This window comes from Amphiura filiformis, chromosome 10 (genome assembly GCF_039555335.1).
Source record: "Amphiura filiformis chromosome 10, Afil_fr2py, whole genome shotgun sequence".
Taxonomy (NCBI): domain Eukaryota; kingdom Metazoa; phylum Echinodermata; class Ophiuroidea; order Amphilepidida; family Amphiuridae; genus Amphiura; species Amphiura filiformis.
The window spans coordinates 45,562,602-45,587,128 of record NC_092637.1 but is presented as its reverse complement, the minus strand read 5'-3'; the positions used below and the strand labels follow the sequence as shown (position 1 = coordinate 45,587,128).

Below are 24,527 nucleotides of genomic sequence, written 5' to 3'. Positions count from 1 at the left end.
CGGATTCACGTATATCGCCTGCATGCTCATGTATGCTGGTAATGGCGACGCTGTGTCTTGCACGTAGGCTAGGAACCCCGTTGCTTCTAGATAATTCGTCAATGGAACTTGTCAGCTATAAAATTGAATTAGTCGTGTTAAACAAAGTTTGTCGGCACGATTCGTCATATGTGTATTAACTTGTCAATTCTTCATCTCCTGACGAACTGGATTCGTCATGACCAATACATATTGTTCACGCAGATTTGTCAATCATTAAAATTTGTCAATCACTAATTTTGATTCGTCATGCGAATGAAATGATTTGTCTGGTAGTTTGTACAATTTGTCGAATAGATGTGATTATAGTCAAACGACAAATTACCTTGAATGACAAATTTATATCCCCTGTTTGACAAATTTTTCATCGAATTTGACTAATTGTAATTTTCAGTGCATAGTATTCAGTATATCAATGTTTGCCTTTCTCAATCAGAACGAGCACCAGTGATCCACACAAGATTACCAGGGAAGATGAAGGTACCTATCAAAGGACATCTCACCATACACTGTCATACATCGGGAGCCCGCCCCTATTGTCAGGTGGATGCATAATGGCATGTTTGTAGAGGAAGAAGCACCAAGGATCATCATTGCTAAAACAGGTGAGTTGATTGATTGATTCATTGATTGGATATAGTCGGTTAATCGATTGATTGAATAGTCAATTGATTCAATGGTTGATCAATTGATCGATTAATTGAATGATTGATTATTCTGTTAGATGAGGGACCTGTGGTGATGGGTTTGTGCATAGTTTGTGCCCTAGGCACTAGATTGAACTTATTTTCCCATCAAGAGGGCTCTGATAAGAGCTGTTGCCTCGGCGGTCACTAAATATTTCTCGATCAGAGGGGGGCAGTCTCAGGAGCTCTGGTGATAAGAGGGTTTGCGCATGGTTTGTAGCCACTAGACTGGACATATGTCATATGCAATAAAAGGGAAGGGCAATCTCAGGATATGTGGTGATTAGGGGGTTTGTGCTGTAGTCACTAGACTGGATTTATGTCATATCACAAGGGCTTTTCTCACCAGTGAGTAAGGTAAATGATCGCTTGCTTCCTGATATAGGAATGCTAAACAATACAAACAAATGATAAATATGGACCAATGTAAGATCCCCGAGGAATTCCAAATGTATTGATACTATTATATATCATCTATCCCATTTCAGGAGCATTATATGTATCTGATGTGACTGAAGCAGATGGTGGTATCTACACATGTGCAGCAATCAACCCAGCTGGTGAAGCATTAGAAAGCACATTGGTCAAAGTCACGGGAGGATCAGGTAAGAAAAATATAATGTGTGGTGTGTTTGTAAGTAAGAGGTTGGGGACCAATGCCAAACCCTTGTGGAACACTAAACTGTGGGTGTATAGTAAAGCCACATACATGTGCAGCAATCAATCCAGCGGGTGAAGCATTAGAAAGCACATTGGTCAAAAAATTTTTTGAGTGGACGTGCAGGCACGAAAATAGCAACATGCGAAAATAAATTTTTTATATGTTAGTTAGAAATAAATACATCGCAAAATTTCCAAAAATCACAAAAAATTCTGCACACAAAAATAACAGCATATACAGTATTTGTATAAATAAGGAGTTTGGGACCAATGTCAGACCCTTGTGGAACACTAAACCTTGAGTGTAGTAAAGCCACATCTGTAGCCATTATTCCAGCGATTTTGGGCCGTTGTGGAACACAAACCTTGAAACTGCATAGTATAACCTGACTGCTTTGGTATCAAGAGGTCAATTACCCTAACCGTAACTCTTAGGCCAAAAAAAAATTGCTTGCTTGCCCTCGAATGGATTTTAAAAATTGGGTCGGTCGGTCGGGAAAGGTTTTTTTTTTTTTTTTTTTTTCCGTTTCCCAGAAACAGACATGGCGAATACCGAATCGGCGAATGCAATTAAAGCATTTCCGTAGGCTAGCAGCAACATCACGCCATGGTCCAGCATCTGTGCTCGCCACTTGCACCTTAAACAATTGTAGCTCTTCTACATGTAGGCCCTACGTTTAATGAAGTGTACAATTCTCCTACCTGTAGTGTTTTCTGCTTTTCAAAACTATCATATTAATCAGCGTGTTCGGTCCCTTGCTTCACCTGTACAGCTAGCGCTACTCGTGTTGTGTCCGCCATGTTTAAAGTGAAATCATATTTATACCGAGCGATTTGTGCTCTTAATAAAAGTAGCCTCAACAAACATGTTGAAAAAAATAGTGCAATGTTACTTCCTAGTCGATCACGAACAAATATCATGAATCTAAATATTTATAAACAAGAAATGAATATCTGGTACAACTGTTTTCAAATTTTATCTACTTTTACCATATTTTAACATCTGCTATATTGTATCCATTCTTGCACGATATGCACGGTTATATTTTGCCTGTAAATAAACTCATCCCTAGATGCGCCGTCCGAAATGTGCAGGTGGATAGCAAATTGTATTAGAGCTTAGACGCTGAGGTGGTATACGAAATTGCGGAACCTGACAGTCAGGTACAGCCGGACACGTAAACATGCAGGATATGGTATTTTACAACGTTTCTTTTAAATCATCGGTTTTTCAGACGAAAAATACATGCCATTTTTGGGGAAATCGCAAAAAAAAAACTTTTTCAAAAAAAAAAAGTTCTACGGTCGGGACTGCCGAGACGGTCGGTCGGACGAGGGCAAGCAAACAACTTTTTTTTTTTGGCCTTATCCAAGGCCTAGTAACCCTAATCCCAGGCCTTATAATCATATAACTTGTATGTCAAAGTTTTATTGAAAAGGTTTGTCAAGTGCTGTTTTATGTTCATCATATGCAGGTTTACTGGATCATAAGAAGAAAGTAGATAAGTCAGAGAATGGTTGTGCAGATGGCACTGTGGAAGGACTCAAAAATTTCCAAGATGTCGCAGCTTGCGAGGGAGCTTGGAAAGGTCACGTCAGGAAGGGCAAGACGCTATGCGCAGAAGGATGGCGTGTTTGTAACCAAGATGATACGTCATTGCTCAGGAGGATCTCATGGGAGACTGCTAATGGAATCAATGGGTGCTTTGCATATAACGCTGCTAATAACTTTGGAAAATGTACTAGGTTAGTAAACTTGTTTGTTGTCAGTGAGCTTAGGTGATTGAAATAAATCTATTAAATAATTGTATGTGACTCATGAGCACCGCCATTTATAGCAAGCTCAAGAGTGACCACTGTACACAAACGGATATGTACTGTAGTAATCATTACATTTGGTACATTTTAAGACTCCAATAACTATTAAAATCAATGCATTTATTTTATGTTCTGAAGAAGGCCCTTTTATGTAAGACTGAAATACTTACGGTAACTAATTTTTATCAAGTTGATGTATTCAAACCCTGTATTCTTAAATGTGATGCATCTACTTTTTAAAGTGGGGTCCCTGTATAGAAATTGTCTAAAAATTGGCTTTTACAGATAGTGACTAAAGCAACATAGGTGGTGTTAGGAGACAGTGCTCGTGTTGGGGACCATGATGAGACCCCTGTGGAACACTAAACCTTGAGAGTGTAGTAATTAAATATTAAACCACTGTATTTGTAACAGATTGATGATAATGCTTAATCCCAGGTTTAATGGAGTGTAAGGAGGAGAAAGTTTTTAATTTTTTTTCTTTCTTCCTTCAACACAGTTGCGAAGATGATAATGAGCAAAGCAACATGGGCGGTCTTGGCAGACACTGTTCCCAAAGAAGGCGTGCTCGCTCATCATGCTTAGCAGAGGGCCGTATTGATGTGTACTATGGGAAAAAGAAAGGTGGTACGCCAAGTTGCACGTATCAGGCTGGTCTTACATCCGGAGTTGTATGCTGTAAAATTGTATCAGAAATTAGACCGAAAGGTGAGTGGAAGAAAATTGTGAGGATTTTTTTGTCTGTTACTACTAACCCGTTTCTAATTGTTGTGTATTATTATTGTTTTAAGTGTCGATAAATAATAACATGCTGTGCAAAGTGGTGAGCCTACAATAGAAAATATATGTGCAAATGGTCAAGATAAATATCAAATGTCTTGTCTATGTAGGAAAGAGTGGACAGTTAACCATTCAAAGTGTTACAATTAATAACTAGACTAAAAGAAATCCCAGCCAGCACACGAGCCGGGGCGAAAAACAGCAGTGAAATGTGCTAGCCTAGGATTTGAACACACAAACTTCTGTGGTATCATGGTATTGTGTTTGACTGATACTGAACTGAGGTTTACTCATGTTTAAAGGTCGAATGTAAGTTCATACATGCTAAACAATTTGTTTATAATGACTTTCAGCACAAATTTTCGATGTGTAACACACATCTTCATCAGAAAAAGTGTCTTGTACTGTGATGCTGTGATGGACTTACCCTTTTGTTGACCAGTGTCCACTTTCGGTTGACTTTTGGTCTTATATACAACGCCATCATGCGACCAAAAGGTACCAATGGTCAACAAAATAGGTCAAGTCCATCACAGCATCATAGGACTTCTTCTGATGAAGATGTGTGTCGCACATCGAAAATTCAAGGTTAGTTGAATTTTTATGCGGAAAGTCAGTTAAAACTTTTAGAATCATAGTTAAAGCATTATCAAAGATTTTTGTACACAATGAACTACATGAACAACAATTGTATTTAGGCCAACATAATCATATTTCCCCTAGTTACGCCACTACATCAACTTAATAATTTGTAACCGTTGTAACTAATATAGAAATACTAACCTCGTCCCCTCTGTCTCTGTTATTCCATTTTTTTGTCTTCCAAACTTTCTCTCCTTCTGAGACAAACTAACAGGAAAACCAAGTAAAAATGATAATGTGATCATTAGAGGAACTGGATTTTTCACCCTGCATGGTAAATGAATTCAAACCATGTATGCGTTTACCACTTGATACTTGTGTAATTGTATGTGTGCCTTTAGATGTTTGTGACTTTACCCTCAGCACAGGCCTCAGCATACCTTGCACATTTGCAAATGCTCAGTTTGAGAGAATTGCAATTATTTGAGCAAATTTGGAATAAGTGGCAACAATGATGCAATTTCTCTAAATCCTGAAATAACGCAAATCCTAATCATAACCCTAATTTCCCTAAACCAATCCCTAATCTGGGCCTTAATCATAAAGCTTGATGGTGGTAAATCGTGCTGTAAATTCAGTGCATAGTCTTTATACCACTGCCCTATGTTTTCTTTTAGGTCTGTCATGCATGTCTTACGGTACTGAAGTGCTCCCATTCCTGTTGTTGTTGTTGTTGTTGTTGTTGTTGTTGTTGTTGTTGTTGTTGTTGTTGTTGTTGCTATATTGTTTTTTCATATCAGACTAACACTTTCATGTGAGAAATTTTTCGTTCAATCAGTTATTTATTTTATATGTTGATCTGAATGTCAATAATTTTTGAAGCATGCAAGTATTTTGTGTATGGTAGTTTCGCTTTCTTATGTGAGGTTTTATAATCATTTCAAACCCACTCACTGTTATGAGGAAAAATGATGTGCTTAGTATAGCATGTTTTGGATGAATTGACAGAAAAAGTTTCTGCTCATCACTATTCACCACTGGCAAACTATTTCCTAAACATTTTGATTTCATGTTGATTTGGATCTCCTGCAGACAAGAATGCATCATCAAGTTGAATCTTTTTAACCCCATGAGAACTACCTGCCGATTGGCCAAAATGAATATTGTGCTCAAATTTGTACCAATCAAAGAGAGTATTAATAAGATCATCAGCAAATTCAAGTTTGACCATAAATGGTTTAAAGCCTAGTCATAATTGGCAATTGAAATGAGCATTTCAAGTTATCAACCAATCAGAAATGCTGTTAGATGATCAGTAGTGTCTGAGCACTAAATGTGTTAGATTTGATGATTATCCAAACTTCCCTTTATACATTTCCTTTGGAGGCCTGCGGATCGAGGATTACGTAATGGTCAATTCAGCGGTACGCATGAATTGTGTACAGCGTGGTGTGATCAAGGCATTGATTGTTGCCAGCACCGAGGACTACGGACGCCTAATTTTCCGTGAGGCTTATTAAAACTTGTGTTCAGTTATCTCTTTTTGGATTGTGTGCAACACTAGTGTCCAATGGCGTATGGCCTAGGCCCTATGGGACATGCTTGATGATAATTGTGATAGCTTGGGTTGTGTCTGATCCGTGTCACAGTCCGTCCAGTAATTTGGGTAGATGGGAGATGTTTGATGCTCAGAATTCAGATAATTCAAATCCTCTGATTGTTAGGACTTTGGTTCCTTAGGGCTAAAGAATTGTTATTCTTATTCGCATGGCATAGATTGATTTGTTTAACAATGTTTAAGTTTATGTTATAATAAACACATGTGACGTAAATGTTTTCTGCTTTCTGCATAGAAATATTATCTATGTTGACAGGCGTTATATGGTTTAAGGCTATGCCTATATTAGGCCTTCAATGAAGAAACGATTTCTTGAGCAGAGCATAGTGAAGGATAAGTGGACCTAGCATATAGGTCTTGTTATACTATTCTTTATGAATCGCAGACCTATCAGTAGGTCTTCTAGCTTCTTCGAAGTTACACCCGTTATAGGCGGGTCTGACCGCCTCGATGTCCGTCCGTAGTTCGCGGCTGACGAACAATATTCCCCTGGTAAGATAAACTGTATCATTGTGTGTTTGTTTTGCAGGTTGATAGATCCTAGAGAAGTAGGCGCAATTGGAAATGATTTATTTCCGATTGAGCTTGCGAATTAGGAAATAAGTAAACTTCCCAAAATAAGACTTTTATTTGTTTCCTTTTTTTCAGGTGAACCATATTGTGAGAATACATGTGAAAATGGAGGAATATGTGTAGGATTTAACAGATGTAGATGCAATAACGACTGGAAGGGGGCGCTGTGCCAAATACGTAAGTTACCTTAATTTATCGTATATATAATAAAGTGATGGTGCTACATTAGACTTAACTTGGATTCAAGTTCACTTATCTGGATCATGGCCAGATAAAAGAGGTTGGACATAAGCCGACTTCATCATCCGGCAAGTTGAGCCACATTTTGCGACATAATTAAATGGTTTCTTTTACAGTGTCACACTAAGATTGTAATGCTTGTAATGCCAATGAAAAGTACAAATAAAATTTCCTTTAAAAAGGATTGCTCTGTCATAAAGGGTATACATGTTCACTCTTTTTGGATGTAAGTTTTTCAGCAGTTCAACAGCATCTGTTCATATCATGCAGTTGAATTTTGTGGATAATGAATGTCTGATATTGCTGTTGAACATGTTGAATATTGCTGTCACCATACTCCTCCGTATCCATGGTAACATAAACTTTTGTTCTTTTTTGCTTCAGCTGTTTGTAGGCCAGGCTGTCCTGCTGGTAGCATATGTATTGAACCTGGTGTATGTAGCTGCTCCAAATCAGACAATGGCTGTACGGATGGCAGAAGGTCAGATAAAGACTATGAAACAGAAAGCGCAGGATTAATGTTAAAAGGTAAGTAAGTAGTGAGCATGTTTGTACTGTACACAAATTAATGGTTAAGAATAGACAAAGTCAAGCCTTTATTCGGTAGCATGGGGGTCCATGTTTGATGGTGCCCAGTTTTGGGGTACATTTGCGGCACTTTAGGTATAGTGTGCCCAATTTTGATTTCAGCAGAAACAAATTATCTGAAGTGTGTGCATTTTAGCTATTTTCCCCTTCAAAATAGCCCAAATTTGGCCACATTGATGCTTTCTTTGAGTACTAGGTATATTGATGGGCAGTAAAATTTACTTCAGCATAGGTTTTGGCATTCCATTTGGCATCCTGGTGCTTATTTTCTTTGTTATGAAATAATTGCTACAATTAGCAACTAATAAGAACTGTATATTAAATATGTTTGGATAAGAGTCTTACTTAAAAGTTGAATATGTTAGTGGAATACCATTTCTACAACTTTCATTTTTATCATTTTCCCTGCAGGAAACACATGTCGTCGTATGTGTTTACATGGAGGGCGCTGTGAACGTGGGAGTTGCTTCTGTCCTGCACATACAAGAGGGCGCTACTGCCAAGAAGGTAACAAAGAATTTTTCTTGTAATAAAAAGTTTTCTTTTATGATGCACTGTGTTAACTCTCTCCACGCTGGTGTCAACTGCAGACAACAAGTTTTTAAAAAAATGTAAAAATTCAAAAATTTCAGAATTGTAAATTTTCATGACCATATTTGGAATCAGCATGAAAAATGCATTAAAATGAGTACAAACAAGCCTAGTATTGGTTCAGTGGTTCATTGAGCATTTTGTTTGATCCTGGCCCCAGGACCAAAGTGTGTCTCCACATATGCAGAGCGATCATTTAATGTTCTTCGTGCTAGCCATATCATATTAATAAAAAGTCCAAGTTTTGAGATATTTTCTCAAAATATCAAGAACTATTTTGAGAACAACTGAACCAATACTAGGCGTGTTTGTACTCATTTGAATGCATTTTTCATGCTGATTCCAAATATGGTCATGAAAATTTACAATTCTGGAATTTTTGAATTTTTGAATTTTTTTGAAACTTGTCGTCTGCAGTCGACACCAGCGTGGAGAGAGTTAAACAAATAAATCATAGTCTACATGTAGATGCTGATAAAGAAAGCAATTCATCATGATTTAACTTCAGATTTAGTTAGTTCAGAAACTTTCATCCATTTTTGGGAAAGCAAATTTTAAGACACTTCAATTTAAAAATAAAAAACACTTTTCAGTTGGACCACTCCAGATCGAGTCAGAACAAGTTATTTTTGGCAGCAACCATTTTTGTCATAAATCTGAAAGAATTAATATTTTTTCATCTAGCTATCATCTATTCTTTCATCTTTCATTTATTTCATAAGTTTTGGTGAATTCTTAATGAGTAACCTCTATTTGAGTAAACATCCCAAGTAATGTGTTTTTTTTTTCTCTCTATTTTTCTAGCTTTGGTACCAGGTGTACCATATGATCCACCAAAGAGATACAACAAACACAACAAGCACCGCCACGATAAAGGAAAACTGAAACCACCAACTCATCCCACACACTCAAATACCTAGGAATATACTGTACAGAAGACTTGATTTATTGTTATAAAAATGTGTATTAATATTATTGTGTAAAGTTTGTACCATAAAGATGATGATAAGAACAGTAATTATTGTAATATTTACGTCCAAATAAGGGCTGATTTTATCGTATGGCAGTTATATGTCGCCCCCTGTTGTTATGTTGTGTAAAAATATTTTGTTCCTTATAGTATCATCATCCTTATTGCAAAGTTCATTTTACATAGTTTGTTCTGGGGAAATTATTACAGATTATTACAAGGCAAACAAGGGTGTGGGCATTTTGTGACCAGGGAAATTATCTAACAAAAAACTTTTTTCCCAGATTGAGAAAGTTATCATAACTTTATTGCTTGACTGTTTTGTTTTCTGTTATTAAGAAAAGTAATTTTAGATTAGTTTCATTTTTGACCTACCAAAAAGTGATTTGGTAGTCTCATACTCTTTGATAGAACTCTGGATGATATTCCTAGGAGTAAATGGGTCAACTAAGAAGTGTCATATGAACTTTGCGATAAGGATGAGTGTCTTCCAATACCAGGCCCTTTGGTGCAAAACAGATGCATATGTAACTAATTTTCTAGACTTATACATCCCTTTGCCAAATTTAATTTTACCTTTTTCTTCAATGAATGGCTGTGTTTTTTTCCCATTCTTTACAAATGTAATAAAATTTAAGCTATTGGCAAAGGAAAGTATGATGCTAGTTTAGTACATATTCATACACCCTTTTTGCACTAGAAGGGTATACATTCAATAGCAAATAAATCCAAGCAGTCTTCCTAGTCCTCTTGGTAGAAAATTTAGAGGTGTAAAAAATTTTTACCATAAAATTATGATCCATTTCATATGCTATTGTATGTAAAAAAGCATCCTTAGGAGTTGACTGTGCTGTTGAAACTGTTGTGTAAAATATTACACAGTGACATTTTCTGAACCAACTGTTGTTTGTAAACTGATGTTTATAACTTGTTTAAAATATTACCCAACTTTGTGTAAACATTTTAAAAGATATGTAAATTTTTAAACAAGTTGTGTAAGTTTTTAGACAACTATTTTAACAGTGTAGTGCAGTCATCAAGCTAGAAGAGTGGTTCTGAATTGACATGTTTTGACTCCCAAATTGTATCTATGAGCGGGTGGTGTGCAGAGTTGTAACGAGTCAGTTATTTTATGGTTGAGTCAAGTCATTTATCTCGATTTGAGTCGAGTCAAGTGACTGAAGTCACTGTTAGGGAGGGAGTACTCAGAAATTCTCCATTCCCTCAAGCTTTGACCAGTGTTGGGGACACAATTATTGTCACAAGTGTGTTGGAAGTTGTCTTGATTGTGCTGTACTTCACTTAAAGTTGAGTTAATACACACAAAAGAGAATTTGTGTGTGAAAGAGAATTTTTGTCAGAAGACAGTTTAGAACCACAAAACTAGCTTGACATTGTTCTATGTTAATCTTTCATCTTTGCAGAAAAAAAAATCTAAAAAATCTAGCCCTATAAAATTTTACACTGCCAAAAAAAGTAATGTTCCCTTGTGTTTTAGTAATACTAGGGCTTTTCTGATGATATTCCATGTTGAATTGATGTATTTTCAATCTTATGATACTATTTAAATACTGTGTTTTCTTACAGTTAAGAGTACTGTTAATCATTTGTTATTAGAGTCAAATAGGAAGATTTTTACTCCAAAGATTTGCGTAACTTTGGTTCCCAATGTGTGTGTTTAAAAACAAGTATTGTTGCATTTCTTACCAGTAGTTTTAATGAAAAAGAAATGGATTTGGACATGGCAAATAACGCAATTTGGGAGTATGATTGTTTATGCATTGTACTTGTAATACAGTACCAGATTCCTCAGTATTTGCTGCCACCCTAGAGATACACTACTTCCTAGCTACATCATTGGTACTAAGAGAACCTGGAGGGTACTCAAGAGTACACACATTAGATTCAGAATCTCATGTACAGTGCACACACAGGGTGCACACACTGGTACTGGATTGGTACTGCACTGGTACTCTAGAGTAGCCACAGAGTAGCTGGGCAGCGGTGTATCTCTGAGGTTGGCAGCAATAGGAAATCTGGTCATATTTTGACAAGTTTAAAATGCATGAAAGAGTCAGTACCAGCATTTAGCTGGGATCAGGCCTGTAACCAAACTTCATGAGAGAGGCTGGTGCAGGACTTCCACAGTGTAGACCTTTGTTGGAAATCAATTGGGTTGAATGTAAAAAGTGGATGTTAGCCCCTCTAAAGTGAATTTTGGGGCATTGTTTGAATATTTTTACTCAAGCTTGCTAAGCAAGTGGATCCTAAAATGAATTTTTAGAAATAATGGCGTACCTCTAAAGAGATGGTATAATTGGTATTTGAAAGCTAAAAGTATTGAGATATTTAGATGTTGTAAGTTGTAACTAAGCCCATGAAAATAAAATGAGCTCTTTGTGAAAAGATGACATCCTTTAGGATTATAATGGTTATTGTGAAAGGTCTAGATAATGTAATTAGTAAAAGTCCAGAATTGTGATAATTTTTCAGAATCTAAGACTTACAAGGCTCCAACTGGCACTACTATTTCTGAAAAAAAGTCTCATTGCTTACTAATTTTCTATGCAAAATTGAGAGCGACATGCAGGTGCCAGTCAGAGCCTTGTTGGGCAATTCCAGTTGAAGTCCATACACCCCTATGGAAGACATGATCTTAATATCCCAAACAGGGGGTGTAGATTTCAAATGGAGCCACCCATTCAGGTAGCTACATTTGAAATTCACACTCCCTGTGTGGAAGATTAAGGTCATGTCTTCTACAGGGGGTGTGTGGATATTAACCAGAATAGCCCAATTCTCAGGTCATGAATTTACAAACGTTGCTGGGCAGCAAAAACCGCCTATGTACTTGTGGCCCTTGAACATGTTTAAAACAAAACTGCCACAAGGTTACATAGGAGGTTTTGCTTTAAACATGTTCAGGGGCCAATGACACATGAGGTTTTTCCTGCCCAACAACGAAATATAATGTTGTGACTGTCTCCATTTTAAGGAGAATTGAAAAAGTTGATAAAATAGTGCAGTAAATTTGTGATTCTATTGGCAATAAATGTATTATCCATTTTTTAATGTATTAATATTGTCCCATTTGTAACAAAATAAGGTGCCCCTTTGAATATCTTAGTGTGTATTCTATGTATTAATATTTTTAACCCCCTGGACACTACTGGTCATCTAACAGCATTTCTGATTGGTTGATAACTTGAAACGCTCATTTCAATTGCCAATTATGACTAGGCTTTAAACTATTTATGGTCAAACTTAAATTTGCTGATGATCCTATTAATACACTCCTTGATTGGTTCAAAATTGGATATGATATTCATTTTGGCCAATCACCAGGTAGTTTTCATGGGGTTAAGGTAAGTCTATAGTGTGTCTCATCTCAAGTTGAGAATAACGGTATGTTTGATTTCGCAGTAGCATATTCGAATCTAGTCCCGCTGGCATATAAACATGCGTAGAAGGACAATTTGTCCATACCACCGCTGTCAAGGTGTTGATTCAAATCTGCCACTGCGAAATCCAACATGGCATTACTCTCAACTTGAGATTAGATACATTATATCAAAGTTTGTTTTATGTAGGTGGTGTACATTTCATTTAAGGGTGTAATTTCATTTTTATATGAGAAATCCAGGAACAAATATTACATTTTTATGCATAATATGTGTAAGAAAACAATATTTTAAACTAGTTTTCTCATAGATGAAATCAATAACAAATATCAAATATTTAAAAAAGTCATTTTTTAACATCTTGGATGTGATTCACCCACAAGAAACAAACTTTTTTAAGACTAATATTGATATTTTAAAGTATTAATATGATGTTGTGTTTTTAAATTCTTTAAATATGTTCGGTATTCCATGGTTTGAAAGATAAGCAAAGAAAAGGTAAAATGATTATTAGAATTATGGTGAAACTATAAAGAAGACCTATAAAGTATATATGTAAGCCTACGTTAGGATACTCCAGTTGATTTCCGTACATCCCCCTATGGAAGACATGACTTTAATCTTCCACATAGGGAGTGTGAATTTCAAATGGGGTTACCTGAATGGGTGACTCCATTTTAAATCTACACCCCAGTGTAAGCGATAAAGGTCATGTCTTCCATAGTGGATGTATGTTTTCAAATTCGAAAATTAGGTCTTATCGCATTGCCGGCATTTATATCAATGTTATCATTAAAAGAAGCTTTAGTTTATCCCAATTTGCAAAAAGTAGTTTTTATACCAAAAATGGGTATTAATTTTTTGCAAATTAGTAAATGTTATATACTGCGCACCAAAAGTATCGGAACACTTAAAACAAAAGCCGTTTCATAGAGTCACTTTGTGCCGAATGAGGTATTAAAATAGTGTTTGGATAATTTTTGTGTGCAGTATACATGTAGCTGCAGTGTAAGTAGGCCTGTTGCAAAATTAAACCATTTCAGTCTTCTGTGGCAGAAGAGTGTATCTGTATATTGTCTTGATAATATTCTACTTCCTTTTAACTTGGTGTTATGCAAACCATAATAAAAGAAAGTATGATAATGGAAATCAGATACACCCTTTAGGTGACAAAAAAACCCTGTTCTATGGACAAACTTGCCATGTAAGGTCTGTTGGTATGATTTTTTTGGAAGAGACTAACTCACTCTAAATAATCATCGTAAGCTTGTAAGTCTGAAAATTATTTTGCAAACATATTTTGAAACTTTTTTGATTTTTTTTCCAAAAAAAAATCAGTCGATCAAAATCAATACACTTAGGCTAAAAAGCGCCTGTTTTTTGCATGCAGCTAAAAAAGTCCCTAAGATGCAAAATCCGGGTCGGTATGGGCGACTTGGGTCCATAGAACAGGGTTTTTTATGCACATCAAGACGGTATCAAATTATTAGTGCCTCTTATTTTAAATACAAATATAGATCATGCTATGAAATAGTTTTATTTTTCTCTCATACAAATGATCATGCAAATATATTTATCACACACGCCACAAAAATGGTTTTAAGTCAAATCAAACTTATTATTGTTGAAAATATCAAAGATGTTATCTATATTTTAGGTACGTACCTCATCAGCTGACAGCAATGTGCTATGCGTAGGTGTATATATTTATGAATAATTGCATATGTACTTGTTTGCTGAATTGAGTTGTTGTAGAAACTGTTTATGGCTTATCATTTAGGAAGCAGAGAAGAGCTATTTCGTAGCCAGGATTTTTTCAGAGGGCAAGGTAACTTTTCAAGGGGGCAAAATTTGACGGAAAAAAATGGGCTACAAAGCACAAAAGGCTAAAAATCTTAAATATCAGGGCAGTTAGCAATCCACAAGGCAAAGAGGGGGCAAGACTTCTCACAGGGGCAGCTTCCTCCTTCCCCTCACCCATTGGCTACTAGGTACACCACTGGAGAAGGGTCCCAAGGTCTCTAATTCCACCCTCTAAGACTGTTACCTGCATAGTATGACCTTGGAGGGTGTTGGGTACAAAATCTCATACCCAACAGCTTGAGGTCAGCTTCTGCATGAGTATACTTGTTTAGGTTATTGAACTTTGCCATCAGAGAAGAGGTTGGCTCACAGTATCTCCTTAGATGATGAGCCATAAATATTGGGCAGGATTTTTATTGCTTGTGTATGATGTGTAAATAGTTGTACCAAATAATGTATTCTGTTTATGTTTTTTTTATTAAGCATGACAATCATGTGATATAAAATATTTTGAAGATTGCATGCTTTTCTAAAACTTGCCAAGTCCACCATCATGATGTTATTTATGTGCTTTTCTTGAATCATTGTTCACAATCACTAAAAGCATCGAGTTGCAGCTAGCGACCTAAGGACAAAGTCAGAGGATGATTTAAGTACTGGGTTTACTGTGCAGCAGGTGAGCAGTGTGAGTAACATGACACCACTGCTTTGCTATGCTGCATAGAAGTGTATGGTTAAATTTGAATTTGTACAGTTATATTTACAAAAAAATCTCTGTGAACATGCTGGTCAATTTCACATTTTATGTTATCTACAGAAGGTGTGAATTATCCTTTAAACACACATCACTTTTGCTCTGAAATCGACCTAGTATACACACGCACAATTCTAAAAAAACATCCTTTACACAGAGTTCAATGGGATTTGAAAAGTAAAGTGGCAGTTGAAACTCTAGTGATAACACTTTCGCAGTGCATGATGGGGCTTCCTTAAATCATCCTCTGGGACAAAGTTACCTTCAAGTCATGTTGCGATTTTTCGATAGGTAGCAGAAGTTATGTCTAAAAAAAAAACATGCTATACTCCTTGCAATTGCTTAGTATGTTATGGCTTTTAGCAATATCACAAATTAAATGTTATTTGTCAATAAATTGTGAAATATCAGTCAATGATGATTATTACCGGTACCATAAAACAATCCATCCTCTTGCGAAAATATTAACTTAAAAGTATATGACAAAAAAATTGGTGGTGGACTTAGTTAGTTTTGAAAAAGCAGTCTTCAAATATGGAGAATTTTTGCAAATTGGCACCTAAATATACTTCTATGATGTCATCGGTAGTCGGTACTATAAGCTGCATATTGCTTCTCTGTGTCTTGTTAAAGATCACATGTGGGTATTTAACAGTGGAATTTCTTGAAATCTTGCTGCACTCTAGGTCTATGTTCCCGGACTATGTTTAAATAGGCTATTGTGTAAAATCTATCAACTCCCGATTCCAGAAATTTATTTTTTAAGAAAATATTTTTTTGGAATCGGGAGAAATGTATGTTTGTAAAATTTAGAGGCTTGGTTTGATGGTGCAGAATTCCACAACTTTTGAGGCTGTTTGGTAAATACTGGTTTGGGATCGTTAGTATCGATTTGAAGACTTTGTTTAATTTATTTTATTCAAGGCTTGTAGTGTATGCTTTTACTTTTATAACATTACATACCAGGCTGAGAGAATTTGTTAATTTTACTTTAAAAATGCTTAAAGAGGAAGCCCTCGCCAGAGAGTAGTTCTTCTGGGGTGAACCAAACCTGCCTGGTTATTAAATTAATCAGTGACAAGGGTATCTCTGAATTTGACAGGTGCTAATTGAGGTTTTAATGTTATTGCATCAATTAGCACCTGTTAAATTCAGAGATAACCTTGTCAATGATTAATTTGATAACCAGGCCGGTTTGGTTCACCCCAGAAGAACTGCTATGATGGGGCTTCCTCTTTAAGAGCACTTTTTTCAGCATTAAGCAGTATAATTTATGTACTGCACATGCAATTACGATTTTAATCAAATATGTATTGTATTTATTTTTGTTATTTTAAAACTGCATAAGTGACACAAGAGCCAACCAAAATAAAGTATTGTATAAATTTTGAAAAAAAATATTCAAATTTGAATCTATGGCTGGAAATAGCCATGTTTGTTTCACTATAGTTGCTTTATTGTATTCATACTTATTATTTTAATGCATTTCGCATAAAATATGGGATCCTCATTTCTAAAACATGTTTTAAATCGATTGCAAAAGGCTTTATGACTGTGTTGCATTTGCAGTATAAAAGGAGGTAGAACAAAATAAACACATTAATGCCAAATAAAAGAAAGAAACTGTTGCAGAAACTGGACTTGAACCAGCGAGGTTGCATGTTCAGCTAGTGGTTCGCCATCTGATACAAAGTGTAATTTTTGTGCTAGTTCAATTTTTAATGCTTTTGACATATTCTATTTTGAACACCTGAACTTATCAAAATTCAAAACAAGCAAAACTGTTTTGACGAAATTGCAGGGACAAAATTTATTGCACAAAAATTAACACTTTTGAAACATCATATCCAGCAGTAAAGCTGAATTTATACTCAATCCCTTTGGCAGAAAAGCGATTCTCACGCATGCTCTCTGTTTACATCAGTTTTCAGAGCATCAAGCCGATCAATCAATACCAATCGCTGAGGCAAAAACGATGTTGCTTTTACAAGTAGAAGAAATCTCAACTTCCCAGCGATATCGCACGACAGGTTGCAACCCACTGGATCTATTATTTTGCTAATTAATTTACCTTTTCTCGATTATTAACTTTTGGTGATGAATTAATTCAAAGCAATAATTATTGACAGCAATGGATGTTCTAAAAATGTATTTTGTGGCATTTAGAATATTTTAATTGTCATCTGCAATCGCTATCACTGTGATAAGTATAAATACAAAAGCAACAAGCGATGCATCGAAAAATTCGGCTTTTCAAAAGTGGTGCATCACAATCGAGCGGTGCATCGCAATTGCTGGCCGATAGAGTATAAGTTCAGCTTAAGTTATAACCAGGATCTCTAACATGACAATCTCTGGGACACAGTTCCTCAACCCCAATATGCTTCTACACTCAAAGAATGACCTTTGGATATGTTGTGTACAAAACCTCCTCATCTTCCACAACTTGAGGTCAAAATAGGAGCTTTGCTTATTGAATAAGGGTCATGTATAACTATGACACTGGGGATGTGGTCATTATTATGGTTTTTGATGAAAAGGAGTGAACTGTAGAAAGTTTTGTGATGTTGTTTTGTACATACAAATAAATATTAAGTTATATAACTCTATTGAAAACTATGTGAAAATAAATGTCATTTGTATGTAGCAACCCAACCAAACTAATGATGTCTCTTGTCTTTTATTTTGCATAAAAGTTGATGTATGATGAGAACTACTTGCCGATTGGCCAAAAAGAAGTTTTCATTATCAATTGGACCAATCAACAACATTGTCAGAATAATTTCACCACGCAAAAAAATTATTTGCAAAGCTCCATTCTGATTGGTGATTATAGTGAAGATATCATGTAAATGACCAATCAGAAGCAATGTTAGATCGGCAGGTAGTGCTCAGGGGGTTAAGATGCAAAACTGATATCCAAATTTCTCGATTTGAGATAGGCAAATATATCTTATCTAAACACCTCAAAAGAAATAAGTCCCCCTCTGAACATGGCGTCATAACATCGTAAGGTTTCATTTTGTACCAACAAAACTAACTTTGAAATAATTATATGACTGTTTACTAAGTGCTGTGTGAAAATGAGAGATTTCCATGACTTCAGGGCTGAATGAGCCTAAATTGAAGGCAAAAACTGCCCTATTCAAAAGTCACAAAGTAGGCCTATGCATGTCACAAAAGTTGATTCATGGCTTGTTACTAATGGAAAACCCCATGTGTTTGAGTGCAGTTTGAAATCCTCACCAAGTGAACATTTTACTGTAATGTGTATCGATTCTTGATCATTCAGCCATGCAAATCCCCTTGGTGCAGAGTTCAGCACAGTGAGTTGTAAGATGGTCAGTTCCATTCCTTGTCCCAATACGCCTTGCAGTTAACAAGCATAGGCCTACTTTGTGACTTTTGGAAAGGGCACTTTTTGTCTTCAATTTAGGCTCATTCAGCCCTGAAGTCATGGAAATCTCTCATTTTCACACAGCATTTAGTAAAAAGTCGTATAATTATTTCAAAGTTAGTTTTGTTGGTACAAAACGAAACCTTACGATGTTATGACGACATGTTCAGAGGGGGACTTATTTCTTTTGAGGTGTTTAATATAAAGAACATAATAAGAAAATATGTGCTGTTTTTGACCATAGTTTCAAAAAAATACATTGGATTTTTGAAAGTAGGGTGTCAATTAAAAGGTAGTGTTATAGGGCAGATGTTGGTGGCCTTGACGCAATAAGTTTGAAAATGGTGTACATCGCCTTTTGTATCTGAACTCTTTATAAAGGCCTCACAAAAAGTAATGGTGCCAGTATAAATTGATATACATATAGCTTCAGAACTATTAATCATATTTAAAATATCTTAGCATAGGAAGGAGGGTGGTTTATTTAGGTGCATTTTTGGGAGGGCAGAGTGCTCCCTAACAAGAAATGAAAGAAAAAAGTGCCCTCTGCGCACACATGGTCCCAATAAAGCTTTTTTATAAGCCCAAAAACATCATTCTCTCTAAAAACAAAACCGATATATGATGATATTTCGTCTGTGCTCCCGAAATTTTATTTTGCTTACCCCGACCAAAAGCTGCCTACGCCCCTGGCACAAGAAGGGGTGCAGTGGCAGCCCCAGGATTAGGGCCCCTCCCCCTACATGTAAAAGAGCTTAAAAGAAATCAGGGAAAATTCTGCAGAATTCCCCCTCCCCCCAAAAAATCCTGGTGCACCACTGACAAACCTGTAGCTCGAGACCAGACCTATTGACTTGACCTTGCTACGCCCCTTCTCTGATAGCGTATTTAAAACCGGAAAATGTACTTTAATCAGAAACTGAGCCCTGAAGTAGTGCTAGGGGCACCAGAACCTGCACCATGATTAACCCTAAACTAACCTTTTCAACCATGATCATGATGATGACAGGGTACTTATTATAAATGTTAACTGACAAAACCCCCAAAGGGTGTGCAAAGGGTAATTAATGACTCGATTTATAAGCCTTATTTGAGCATCTTTCATCAAGTTGGTCAATTAACTTAATATTTTCTTCGTTTTTTACTGAGCCTTGAAATGAGGGATGATGGGATACCTGTAGGCAAGGAAGCTTTGCATTATGGGATGCCTCCAGGCAAGGAAACTTTGTATTATATCCGGGGCTAATCATAACACATTAGTACAATAGCAATAACAGCTTATGACAATGCACATTGTTGGATTGACCGTGATGACAAGAAGGTGACCAACATGTCAAATATTTGGTTTAAATTAATGCATACAAATTACAAGCAATTTGTTTCTGTTCAAAATACAAACATTTCTCCGCCCATGCTGAAAGTAACAATACAACAAAACAAATAAATATGAAGAAGAATTGTCATAACATTTTATTTTAAACATGTTAAGGGATCTGGAATGAGCGTTTTGAGCGTTTCGACAGTATTTTTGTGGGACATGAGAGCACATCAGACATATCGAATTGCATTCTGAATACGAAGAATGTCTTTCTGATATCAAATAATTTTCATTTGTTGAAATTCACGATATAATACAAATTTTATGACAAATTATTAAAATTTGATATTTTTCACATTTTTGATATATAACAGTTCTCGAAATAAATTTTATATATCTAAAGATATATTCTTAAAGTGTATGTAGCTGGGAAAAAAAGCCGACGATCAATTGAAAATTTTGACATTTCATATTGAAGATATGGATTTTTTTCCCCAAAAGGCCAAATTTTTTTGGTGTTTTGGGGAAAAAATCCATCCACATCCCATCCACATTTTCATCCCACCACATACACTTTAAGTATAAATCATCAGATTGATAAAGTTTACTTCGAGTACTGTTAAATATCAAAAATATCAATTTTTAATCATTTGCCATAAAATGTGTATTACATTGCGAATTTCAAAAAATCAAAATTATTTGATATCAAAAGGACATTCTTCGTATTCAGAATGTAATTCGATATGTCTGATGTGCACTTATGTCCCATGCACAATAAATACTGTCCAAACGTTCATACCCCACCCCTTAAAACAACTTATTAAATTACCGACCTTTGTTTGTTCAACATGTTCAAACATTAAGTTCATAGGCTAATGTTTAGCTCTTACAATCTCTGAAATTCTCTGTTACCACTTTTTGCAATTAGACATACAATATGTTCAGGAAATAGTTACATTTTACCAGGGACAATTTTGAATTTGTCACTATTTTCGCCAATAATCGGGATGAAAATGGATTCAATGAGTGCAACTTTGGCCCATGATCGGGGTGAATTTTGATGGAAAAGGGGCTCCTTGCCCCTTTTCTTTTTCTTTGCCCTCCAGATTTACTCTTTCATTTTTTGTCAGAGGGGCACTTTTTTTCTTTCATTTTTTGTCAGGCCTGCCGGCTACGCTACTGGTAGGCATTACATTGCATGCCCCCATGATCGGCCAAGTTATTCCGGTTTTGGATAGCCAGTGATAGTAGCAGGAGGATCGCAGGATGATTTTGCAATTATTCCACCTCCTCCCAGAAATTACGCTACTGTGCCCTTCCTTCATAATTTAGTGGTATGCGGGCTAGTCGACCCCTGCTAGCCATGGTTTAATAATTGTTATCATATCCAGCTTTAGATTATTAAGTTCAAAGACCACTCCCGTTGACCTGGATGTAGATGTCCAGCTATATAGCCTATTCTATGTTCATGGTTTGAGTGAGTAATTATTAAGAAATAAGGCCGTGTGAAGGACTCAAATAGTTGACTCACTAAGGACTTCAACATAGAAGATGCTCGACAGGTGCGGTATGATCTGATCCGGGGATCTGGTATAAAGACCACTCCCGTCATGGCCGTTGACCTGGATGTAGATGACCAGCTATATCTATGACTATGGTTTGAGTGAGTAATTATTAAGAAATAAGGCCATGTGAAGGACTGGAATATAGAACATGGAACAACATAGAAGATGCTCAACAGGTGCGATATATGATCTGGTCTGAGGATCTGGTATAAAGACCACTCCCGTCTTGCCCGTTGACCTGGACGTAGATCACCAGCTATATCTATGTCCATGTTGAGTGAGTAATTATTAAGAAATAAGGCCGTGTGAAGGACTCAAAGAGTTGACTCACTAAGGGCTACAACATAGAAGATGATCAACCCAGGTGCGATATGATCTGGTCGAGGATCTGGTATAAAGGTGAAGATTAAAAGTTCCTAAACGCCAGGGACACTACTGATCAACTAACAGCATTTCTGATAACTTGAAATGTTCATTTCAATTGCCAATTATAACTAGGCTTTAAACTTGTTATGCTCAAACTTGCATTTGCAGGTAATTTTATTAATACCCTCCTTGATTGGTTCAAAATTGGATACAATCTTCGTTTTGGCCAATCGGCAGGTAGTTCTCATGAGGTTCCTCTTTATAATGACCAGTGTAATGATCATACCGACTGATTACGTCACAAGTCAACTCGTCCCAAGAAGATAAAGGTCCGGTCATTGAAACATGACCAAAACGGATGATTTAACATTAATTTTCATTCTTTCCGTCCATTTTTACCCGAGGGAATCATTGCAAGAGGGGCAGTCTTAGTAACTGCCTACCACCAGTCGATCACCTCGTGTAAGACACTATTATTTTGTTAAATTCATGTTTGCCATTGCTCGGCCGGAGGAAACTGGGATCTCTTCATTGGATCTCTACCTATATACTAGATGGAGTCTTTTGTCGTGACAATCCGTAAAAAACGAGCTAAAACGCTATATCCCGAGAAATGCTAACACCCAAGAGCTGCTAGCCAGTGGCGCTGGTGTAGCGTCTTTGAAAGGCCCTATAGTAGGGAAAATTGGTCCGAATGTTGGTTTTTGTTGCCCATGCCATCTAAAGGAATAATCCGAGACCTAAAATCGTACGATTATGAGAAACAGTTCCGCACCAGGATATTACAGATGAAATGATAGAATATACAACAACCTTTGCATTAAAGTATTAAACTGTAAGATAGGCTGAAAAAAGCACTTTAAGTTAGGTTTAAAAAAATGCAACAATCTTTGGGTACATTGTCTCAAAAATCTAACATTTGAAGGAGGAAAATTGGGAATGAAGTTGTCAATCGAGTCACCAATGGTCACTTTAAAATTACTAAGACTTTAGATTACAACTGATACTTATCATGCTTATTATTGCTTGAAGTTGTCAACATGGTCAATGAGGTCAAAAACATTGTTTGACAACATCATTGGTATTATATCATCATGATGACAACATAGACTCGTGTCCTGGATGATGGCCTCTACCTCGGCTGACATTACCGATGATTGAGACTGGAAATGAGGTTATGTGAAGGCCTCTCAAACCATGCAGACAGTATTGACTCATTGCTGTATTATTATATACACATTGATGTTAGCATACATAATGCTTACGTATCTGATGGTCAAGATCACTCAAGCGATGTGACATCGCTTGCCCAGACCATGCAGACTGACAAACGCCAGAGTCTTTTCTGCAATGTCTTATCAGGAAATGGAACTACGCAAAGGACTCAGGAGTCGCTAGTTATCAGCAAGTGTCGTAATAGATCATGTAGATGGGGACATTCAAATTGAGTGTCTACCTGCCGATTGGCCAAAAAGAAGTTTTCATTATCGATTGGATCAATCAGCAACATTGTTAGAATAATTTCACCACGCAAAAAAATTGGGGTGAATTATTTACAAAGCTCCATTCCGATTGGTGATTAAAGTAAAGATGTCACGTAGTTGACCAATCAAAGGCAATATTAGATCGGCAGGTAGTGCTCAGGGGGTTAACAATTAACATGCATGCGTAGGCCTAAGTCTTTAATGCAAGATCATCTATATCTGTGGCATATTATCCCTTGTCCTGACTGACCTATACATCGGTTCTATAGACTACGTGGTATTCTCTTTGATTAGCAATGTGTCTCATATGAAATGGGACTATGTGAAGGTTTCCTAAGTAATTAGTTATCAGATATTCCACTGTTGTGGTAATAGATGGAAACATTCAAAGTGATATTAACACGGAGTCTCCGATGGTCAAGATCACTGAATCTGTGACATCCCATGCCTTTGATAAACCCAATGCTCCGGGCCAATGCTACCCTTCTACATCAGACTCCATGTTAACTAAACATCTTCTCTCGGACACATTCATGTCGCACTTTAGGAAATAGGGTTATGTGATTAAGGGCTCATATATACAACAGATGAAGAGATAGGGGGCATGACAGCATCGGTCATTAATGGTCACGTTCACTGACTCATTGACATCACATGCCCTGATTGACATACCTTCAACATTCTACATCATCAGAGACCTCATGTTTACGTCTCTCTCTGATCTGACACATTGATAAATATCGCAATAAGAAATTGGGTTACTTGAATAAGGGCTCATATATTCAACAGAATGTAAAGATAGAGGGCATTCAAATCCATGTTAGCATCAATCATTAATGGTCAAGATCACCAAATCCGGGACATCCCACGCCCTGACTGACAAACCTTCGACCTTCTACATCATCAGATATACTTCATGTTAACATATATCTTCTCTCTAACACGTGGCAAAATGTCTCATTAGGAAATGGCGTTATGCGATTAAGGACTCCGATATACAACAGCCGTAGAGATAGAAGACATTCAAATCCATGTTGGCATCAGTCTTTAATGGTCAAGATCACTGAATCCGTGACATCCCACGCCCGGCATGGCTGACAAACCTTCGACCTTCTACATCATAAGAGAATCCATGTTAACATCTGGAGTCTTCTGTCTGACACATTAGTAAGTGTCTCATTAGGAAATGGCGTTATGTGATTAAGGACTCCGATATTCAACAGCTGTAGAGGTAGAAGACATTCAAATCCATGTTAGCATCAGTCATTAATGGTCAAGATCACCGTGACATCCC

The 24,527-nt window shown here is 36.6% G+C and overlaps 1 protein-coding gene across 2 annotated transcripts in view; it reads left to right on the top strand.

Annotated features, from left to right (window-relative positions):
• The window catches only part of LOC140162938 (uncharacterized), a 150,683-nt gene extending 134,594 nt beyond the window's left edge, over positions 1-16,089 (top strand). The window contains exons 4-12 of one of the 2 annotated variants that reach the window (XM_072186252.1): positions 476-644; positions 1,214-1,330; positions 2,861-3,131; positions 3,703-3,911; positions 4,840-4,899; positions 6,832-6,933; positions 7,381-7,524; positions 7,996-8,091; positions 8,980-16,089. In XM_072186252.1, the coding sequence (XP_072042353.1) occupies positions 587-644; positions 1,214-1,330; positions 2,861-3,131; positions 3,703-3,911; positions 4,840-4,899; positions 6,832-6,933; positions 7,381-7,524; positions 7,996-8,091; positions 8,980-9,095 (1,173 nt within the window). In that variant the 5' untranslated portion in view covers positions 476-586 and the 3' untranslated portion in view covers positions 9,096-16,089. The remainder of the gene's footprint in view (positions 1-475; positions 645-1,213; positions 1,331-2,860; positions 3,132-3,702; positions 3,912-4,839; positions 4,900-6,831; positions 6,934-7,380; positions 7,525-7,995; positions 8,092-8,979) is intronic. The other variant, XM_072186253.1, reaches the window with a different exon arrangement.
• Positions 16,090-24,527: the final 8,438 nt, after the last annotated feature.